The 8672-nt window shown below is 41.2% G+C and overlaps 1 protein-coding gene across 2 annotated transcripts; it reads left to right on the forward strand.

Annotated features, from left to right (window-relative positions):
• Positions 1 to 883: 883 nt before the first annotated feature.
• On the forward strand, positions 884 to 6667 carry LOC128309494 (transient receptor potential cation channel protein painless). Of its 2 annotated transcripts, none has more exons than XM_053045898.1 (6): positions 884 to 1218; positions 1311 to 1496; positions 3321 to 5196; positions 5414 to 5544; positions 5613 to 5713; positions 5805 to 6667. In XM_053045898.1, the coding sequence occupies exons 1-6, from the start codon at positions 1174 to 1176 to the stop codon at positions 6232 to 6234; spliced, it is 2769 nt and encodes a 922-aa protein (XP_052901858.1). In that variant the 5' UTR covers positions 884 to 1173; the 3' UTR covers positions 6235 to 6667. The 2 variants fall into 2 exon arrangements, with proteins under 2 accessions (XP_052901858.1, XP_052901859.1); XM_053045899.1 differs by having other exon boundaries at positions 1198 to 1235.
• Positions 6668 to 8672: the final 2005 nt, after the last annotated feature.

Consider the following 8672-nt stretch of genomic DNA (forward strand, 5'->3'; position numbering starts at 1 on the left):
CATTTATAAAAATATATGATTTTAAAGTAATTTTAGACGCAGATAAAGTAATTGATGACATTTGATTGGGTAAATCGATGAGGCTGACTCATCTTTGAACTAATTGTACAATAGTCAACGGGATCCCTTTTAATGCTGCACGGTGACGTAAACAGCGAGACGGAAGAAATGTTTAACAAGTGAAAGATTCCATCCGGCGAAACGGCTCGAAAGCGATGCATGTGTTGGTATTGGACAGAAAAACTGAAGGAACAAATTAAAAACGGGAAACAAAACGAACGCGTTCGCGGACTGATCGTCGATCGTTTTGTTGTGTTAGTTTTATCTCGCACAGTTGACAAGTCCCTCGATGGAGTCATGACGCAGCATCCAACGATGCTCACGCAATGAAACTGGACAAACGACTTTTTTGTGGATCCGATGAGACCGCGAAGGGCGGCTCGATGAATCCCACATTCATTCAAGCTTGGCCGCTAATCGATGCATTTACTTGGTTAGTTGGTCTCTGGTGTATAATATGAGTACAATCGTATACTGCGATGCACGCACACATGGACGATAGTGTATGTCGCGGGTCACATTTCAAAGCGCTCCTATATTGCTATTGAAGATTGGCGGAGTTAGCTGGTTCGTTTCATACATGCGTTTATTCGCTTTGCGGCCGTTCAGAAAGGAACAGCACTTTCTATATCCGCTCCGAGTGTGGCTGAAACCGGGTGGCTTTAATTGATACGATATAATTTTAAACTTGAATTGCACGTGCATGAATTAAAAGACAAGTGAATCCTGTTGAAGTTTAACCATACGAAAATATTTTAGTGGAATTATAAGCACGAAAAACGGTAAAACAATAAGTCAAGCTGTAGTTCGCGATCGTTTGCAGGTAGTGGTGTTGGGCGCTTATGGAAGTCTCATAAAATTGAGTGGACCGTGTCCACATATGGAACATCGCGTCAACGACTGATTTCCTTTCCCGCCTGTCCCGCTGTCGTAGGAGCTTCATTCTGCATAATAGTGCCCTCTCTAAAATCAACCATTGTCCAACTGTGTTTTGTGTCTATACCGTTCAGATAGTCGTTCCGGTATCGTGCTCCGACGGTGTCATTTATCGAGACCCCGTTGACTAGCATAAATTTGTGATATACGAATCTTCCGCCTGGTTTCAGCAGCAACATGAGTTCGCAGAAGTTCCTACATCTAAGCCTCACCAGTCCCCAAGTAAGGCTAACTGCATGGTCAGCATTTGCGGCTGTACATTTAAATTGTTGCAACCAAGAGTAAGATCTGTTGTAAACGTTGTTCCTTTTTAGCTGTCCTTGGGTGCAAGTTTTAATACAAACGATTTGTCTGAGTTCAACCGGGCACTCCGCAATGGAGCGAACGTGAATCTCCGCGATCGTGACTCCCGCTATTCGGTGTTTGAATTAGCATGCAAAACTCCCGGCAAGAAACAATTCATCCGAGCCTGTCTGAATCATGGAGCAATTGTGTCAGAGGTACGTAGGTTGGTGAATTTAACATGAGGTCATTTTAATTTTAACGATTGGTAAATATCTCGAGGTGCGACACATATTGCTAGTTCACTTCAAAGATGATTTCTCACGTTCAAGTGGATTGGGTGTGGTAAACTGGGCACTGACTATAGAAAATTGGCCGTGTTTGTAGGGAAGCGTTAAGTAAACATCACTAGCTAAGCGAAGTATGTGGTTCGGAACAGCTGCAAACATTTGTTCAAAGCTACCAGAGAAGCCAGAGTGTTTGTTTTATCACGAGCGGCAAGCTAAATTATTAGTTCAGCCGAATGCCTAAAGCGTGGTTATTAATTCTTGCAAATCTTGGGTCGGATTCGGCGCGCATTTAATTGACCAAGTAAGACTCAAACTTTAATCTAAAGGGCTTTCAATAATACGGAACATGTAAAATTTCTTGATTTACAAAACAATGAAGGAATCAAACAGTGTTGTGTAAATGTAGTTCCTTCAGAATACTGTATTATCAAGACCAAAAAAACATGATCATTCATTTATTAATTTGACAAAATCTATACTACATGTCGCAACTACCCTTTAAAGAGCTTTGAATATCAAACGTTAAAAAACTCCTTTCTTCCGTTCCAATTCTCAGTTGAAAATCAATATTCTCGCTGTTTTGAAAAGCAACAACACAATGAGCTTTACAAAGAATATTGCTTAGTATCATACAAATATTGTCATGCTGTTTTGTGCAAGGTTTAATCGATAACTATGCTATCGCGAAACGAAAGGCCATGTCTACAAAGTTTTAGTCTGCAGAGAGTAAATGCACAACAAACATAAACATATTTTGCTTAAAATGAAGTATCAGCACTGGTAAGGGGATGTCATCTATTTAATACGTAATCTGCGATTGCTGTAGTCAGTCAATACCCGAGATACGAGATTCTCGACATACGCGGAATCGAAGATATGCGGATTTGATAAATTGGATATTTCATGGAGTTTTGTATGCCGAATGCATTTTTTCAAATTGTTCCATTTAATTTGTTCATAGCATAGCATTTTACTGTCATTCTTGAAATAAACGCAAAAATATCATATATTTTGAAAGGGCTTCGTAACGTGGAAATAATTATTCGATTTCTTAGTACGACTATATGTCGTACTAACGACGTTTTAGAGGAAATTCGAGACTCGCGGAATTCTATGGAATGCATTATCCGCGTATTTCGGGTATCGACTGTATTGCGAAATTTATTCAAACGCATGAGTTTTTTTTTTTATTCGGGAGGAACGGTCAGGACGTATTGTTTTACGCTAAAATTTAAATGATTAGAGCAGCTCTTTTACGGATCACTGTAAATTATGCTATAACTGTACGCTTTAGTTAGGCCTTGAACTTGTCTATAATTTAAGACTCATGAGTTACAAGATGCAATATTTTTTTCCGTTCCATAGATGTTTGAGGAAATAATTTGAGGAATGAATGTCGCAATCATTCGAACGAATGAATCATTTTATGATTTTTCACATTAAATTACATTCATAATAATTTAAGTTCTTCTTATGAAAATTCTTAGAATGAAAACTAAAAACTAAACGATCATATTTACTCTAATTTGGTAGCGAAAATTTTATTACACGGGGAACAAATGTGACACCGTCTCGGTCAACACTGTATGACACACGGATAAACGGGTCACTTCAGCTTTTGTTCACTGGGTTTCAACCAATCGCCGGGCTAGGGCTAATATTTACAAAACAGTACCTGAAGGGCTGCGTTGCCATAGATACAATCGCAAACACGGTTCGTAACGGAGTGGTTGTGTTATTTTTTGTTTGCAGAAAAACCCCGAGACCTACGAATATCCCATTCATCTTGCAGCCCTGTCCTTCGATAGCGAAAATCTGTCGCAGTTGCTTGAAGTTCAGCGAATCTTTGTCGATCAGAAGTTTGAGGATCGTACGGCATTGTATTTGCTATTTGAGCAGATCGATAGTGATAACTGCAAGGAGGTGTTTGAGTGTATCAAGTTGTTGCTAAAATATCACGCCAACATTAACGCAACAGATGAAAACAGTGTGTCTCCGATAGCGCTGCTAGTGACGGCCGGTAACGACGATTGGCGCAAAGAAATACTGGATTACTGTCTACAAAACTACGCTGTGAACGTAGACTTTCGCCGTAAACAAGCACGAAAAGCGATTGCGAAACATTTTCCGGGGACTCCAATTCCAGAAATCGACATGGAAAAAGTGACTGTGGAAATTCTCAGGAACAAACTGGCTGCTGGTACGGAAGAAGATTTTCTCACAGCATATGAGAAATACATCGCACAAAACAATGGGAAGAACGATCACGTGCTTCGGGAAGAAGATTGTGTCGAGCTTCTATCTGTCGCAGTGTACCGGGCGAAGCTGTTAGCTGCCCAGAAGCTACTAGAAGGTCAGATAGCAGACGGCAAATTTGTTGGAAAACCTGCGCTACTCTCCGGACTTTTGGCCAAGTGCTGTAATCGTGGAAATGTTCCGATTTTAGAATGGTTGCTCAAAATCATACCGGCTCATGAGGTTGGGTTGATAAACGAAGATCCGCTTCTGTCATTGCTGGTGAAGCAAATCGACGTGTACAAGGACAAGAACAAGTGTCCCTTCTTTAAAAGCATGGGAATTTTATTGAACGATCCGCGCATTGAGGTCGACAAGATAGATGTGAAACGGTACACCGCGATGCACTACGCTGTGAAGTATAAGATCGATCATGCTCAGGAGCTGCTGCTTGCCAAAGGGGCCTACATCGGTGGCGAGGATCTATTCGGAGACTCTCCGATAAGCGAGATGGATTCGTTCCTGTTGGAGAAACATTTGGACTCGTGCGTGACGGACAACGATCGCAAGCCGGGCGACGAGGACTACGAAGTGAGAATTAATTTCTCCAACTTCATACCACCAGCATACAAGCCGAACTACGAAAAGCCGACCATGATGCCGTTCAGCGGTCTGCCTTACGAAGACGAGATGCAACCGATCGTACGGATGGCACAATCGTCCAGCACCAAGCGACTCCTTCGACATCCGGTGGTATCGAGCATTTTATTGCTGAAGTGGCTAAAGCTGATTTGCTTTTTCTACATCAATCTGTTAGTTTGTACGACGTTCTTCGTTGCGTTTACGATGTATGTAGTGTTCTGCTACGGTCGAGATGATGCCCCATTCAAGCAGTTCCTCTACTTCCTCTCGATTGCCGGATGGATATATCTGATAGCGCGCGAGTTGATCCAGTTTTTGCTGAATATGCGCGTGTACGTACGATCGATAGAAAACGGCATGGAAGTGGTGCTCATCATTGCGTCCGGTGCCGTGTTGATGCGCGAGTTTGGCGATGAAACGCGTCGGGTGGCCTCGGCATGCGTTATTCTTCTGTCGGCGTTGGAGTTTACGTTACTGGTCGGAACCCTGCCCGTTCTGTCCATCTCGACTCATATGGTTATGCTAAAAACGGTTTCGAAGAATTTTCTCAAGTGCTTAGTTTTGTACTCGATAATACTGCTAGCATTTGCGTTCAGCTTTTACACCCTTTTCCGAGTGAGTGGAAGCGCCAAACCCGTTGACGCGAACACTGACGGACCGACTGCCGGGCAAGGTGATGGAGACGACGATCAGTTCAATCAGTTCGGGGAGGTTCCGCTTGCATTGATGAAAACAGCGGTCATGTTGACTGGTGAGTAAACGCCAAAGGCGTGAGAAAGGGAAAACCCCTCAATTTGTTGTGCTGTTGCCTGCGATGACTCTGAAACCTCATCACAGAAGGTGTTCATGCGAACGCATATATTAAATCGATATTGTTCGCGAGGCAGTGACGTAGCAGCAGTGCGTACGAATTCTTATAAATAGATCTTATTGTTAGATAGCATCTAATGTGTTTATTACATTTACAGGAGAATTTGAAGCGGCGAACATAAAATTCCAACAGTCGAGCTTGAGCTATATTATTTTTGCTCTTTTCCTGTTTTTTGTTTCGATCGTACTGTTCAACCTCATGAATGGTCTTGCTGTCAGCGATACCACGGTGAGTTATGACGGGCCAAGGGAATGGGGAGAGCAGCTGTAATGTCATTTTCGCATTGCTATTTGCAGACCATCAAAGCAGAGTCGGAAATCATTGGTATTACACAGAAAGTGTTCCTCATCAACAAGTACGAAAATGCGCTGAAAACATCAAAACCCATCCGCTGTGTGTAAGTATGGTATCTGATGCGCGGAGGGTTTTTTAATTTTATTTATGGTTATTCTGTTTGACCCATCCTTTTTTCCCCTTCAATCGTTTAGCACTGAGCGTTTGGCGTGGTTGTTTCCCTCGAACAGTTTGCAGCTATTTTCGAGTGCCGAACCGCTGAAATACATCGCGGTAAAGCCAAACCAGTCGAATGCGATCATGATATCGTCACTGGTTTCACGATACACGCACGACGTGGAGAAGGGTGATCTCGAGCTGGACAAAAAGCTGGAAGATGATCAGTTGCTGCAGCGCAACAGAAAGTACGGAACCGAATGTTGCATCATGCCATGCTTGAACAATATGGATGGTAAAATAGTAAAATACGCACTGGAGATACTTCACTCACGCGTAGAAAACGTAGGGTCGATCGAGTACCGTATGTCGCGTATAGAGCAAAATGTGGAACGGATGGCAGTGGAACAGGCAGAACTCAGGAAGCTAATGCAATCGCTAGTTACCACGCTACAATCGAAGTCATAAGTTTTACGAATGCCCCAGTTGTCTCAGACCCGGAATACGAGCGGCATGTTAATTTGTATGCATCGTTTTAAACGGCATTACTACTGTTATTTTAATATTACACTTATCTCGAAAGCGAACACGAATCTTAACTACCATTTTGATACATGCATTGAAGCATGGCTTACACGATTTAAAATAATGTTAATTTTATCACTATCAAGTCGAGACATTCATCATCACAGTGCGTTTCGGGTATAACAATTGCTAGTGGAATTAACAACGCATTTGTTTCATGTTATGTTTGAACAAGTGTTTTATATGAGCATAAAAAATGGTGAAAATTTAGATTGCACTGTTAAGTGATTATTGGAATTTGGCTGCTATTACTGAAATGAAATAAACTGTTAACGATTTACAAATATCGTTTAATTCACCACATTTAATGGGTGTGCAAGTAAGTTTGTAGCGTATTTTGTTACTTAAGATGTTTGGTGAATTATTGTGAAAATTGTACATAGTTTCGATTCACATAAGATTGTTTGTCAGAAGCATTTTGGAACAATATGGTTTGTCGTTAAAAAAAACCCATTTGAAGCCCAATTATGAAACGAATCATGAGGCAGGATTTTGCATTCAATATTCTCCATATAATAATTATCCGTAATGTCGTGATGGAAAATTCCTGCCTCGTGGAGAATCTCATATTTTTTCTTCCATTCGATTTGATATCCTTTGAGCTTGCTCACTGGATTTATTTTGAATATAATTTTGCTGTACTAATCGCGGCTTTTTTAATTAATTAATTGTGGTCTGAAAAAGACAGTATCAACACGTCAACAAACAGAACTACGTGAACAAACAGAAATGTTTAATCAAACAAGACTTTAAGCAGTTGGCAACTATTAAAGGATTTTTAACGTTTTTAAATTTTGGTCTTGGTCCTAGAAGAAAATAACAAATACAGATACAAACATTGTGTGACATTCCTAGTTCATAATGGAGAGTAAACAATCCAATAGAAAATGTAGTAATATGAAAGAAAATTATATTTAAATAGTTTATTTTTCAAACTCGATGACCGTTGCGTTGCTTCGGACGTACCCACGGTGCGCGATCGCGTAAATCGAATTAGAGAGATTACGCGAGATCAACGGTGGCGAGTGAGCGTATCAATGTTTGCTGCTGAGTGCTCCACAAAAGAAGAGGAAGAAGCAAACAAAAAAACGCAACCAGTCACTCAGAGAGTATTTGCGGTTACGCCGAGCTGCCTCAATCTCAACTGGTTTCTTTCGACGCGAAACACCGGATTCGATGCACGTGCTTGCGAAACGCGCCGCCCGGGTTCGTCGTGTTTGTTTACCGCCAGTTGTAGCCAGTTGTGGGGATTATGCGCGGTTAGTACTTAAGCGCAGCATCTACCATAGCTATGCCGTGACAAGGAAGTGTAGTGTTCGGCATACAAGTTGGGTGCATTATTTGGTGTAGCTTCAAAAAGCCAAAAGTGATGATAAAGTGACGTACCTTTGCTGGAATCTAGAGCAGTGTCTAGCAGTGTTGTGTTTTCGACTAAATCGATCGTCGTTGCTGGAAATTGTTTTGTGTAGCTAATAGTCGTAGTCCCCAACAGTGTAATCGTGTCGGTTTGCGAATCGTTACTTGTGAGATACCTGTTAAATTGTTTGTAAATATAAAATAATAGAAAATCAATCAAATGCGGCGAGTGGAGCAAGTTACCGCGGTTTTGAATTCAATCAACCATAGTGTAAAGTGAAGGAATATAGCTATACCAGCCCGTCAATGGTCGGTGCTAGAGCGTAGCTTGAATATCATATTTTACTCCGTCGCTGCAGGTGGTTTTAAGTGAAGGCAGGCCGTGGGGTAACCATCCCGTGTGTGTGCCAGTAGATGGGAGGATTTGCAAGGGGTTAATGCAAATACACCACAGCTGGATACAGGTCTTCTTTCGTCAAGGTAGGTCATATATTGAGTCTTTGCTATTATTTTTTTTATTCAAGAAAAATTGCTTAGCACTAAAGCTGACTTAATCTAGTATACAATTCACATTCTTTTGAAGCCAATTCCTTCTCCAAACAGTGAATGGTCACCTTATCCCGGGTGTACTCGGTTGTCTTTGCTATTATTGATACGATTATATCTCGTTGTTCGGTGGCGGCGATAAGCGATAAGCAACTGAAATGTGGTATCGTATGAATGGAATTGAAGCAGATGTGACATACCTGCTACCTTTTCGGAAGTCTATAATTAATACCTAATGTGGGAAAAATTTGTAAAAATTTGGGAGAAATAAGGTGATGTGCTGATAAGGAGAAGGTGACAGAAATCGTATACTAGAAAAATCATCTGACTACGTACAATTAAAGGTACATTTTGAGGTAATATAGTTGATCTTGAAGATCTTCAAGATGCACAATTGGTCTTCTCAATACAGCCTATTT

This window comes from Anopheles moucheti, chromosome 2 (genome assembly GCF_943734755.1).
Source record: "Anopheles moucheti chromosome 2, idAnoMoucSN_F20_07, whole genome shotgun sequence".
Classification (NCBI taxonomy): domain Eukaryota; kingdom Metazoa; phylum Arthropoda; class Insecta; order Diptera; family Culicidae; genus Anopheles; species Anopheles moucheti.

Coding starts and splice junctions, on each gene's coding strand:
- LOC128309494 (XM_053045898.1), top strand. CDS start 1,174: ATGAGTTCGCAGAAGTTCCTACATCTAAGCCTCACCAGTCCCCAA. Junction 1,219..1,310: donor TAAGCCTCACCAGTCCCCAA/GTAAGGCTAACT, acceptor GTTCCTTTTTAG/CTGTCCTTGGGTGCAAGTTT. Junction 5,545..5,612: donor TTGCTGTCAGCGATACCACG/GTGAGTTATGAC, acceptor TGCTATTTGCAG/ACCATCAAAGCAGAGTCGGA.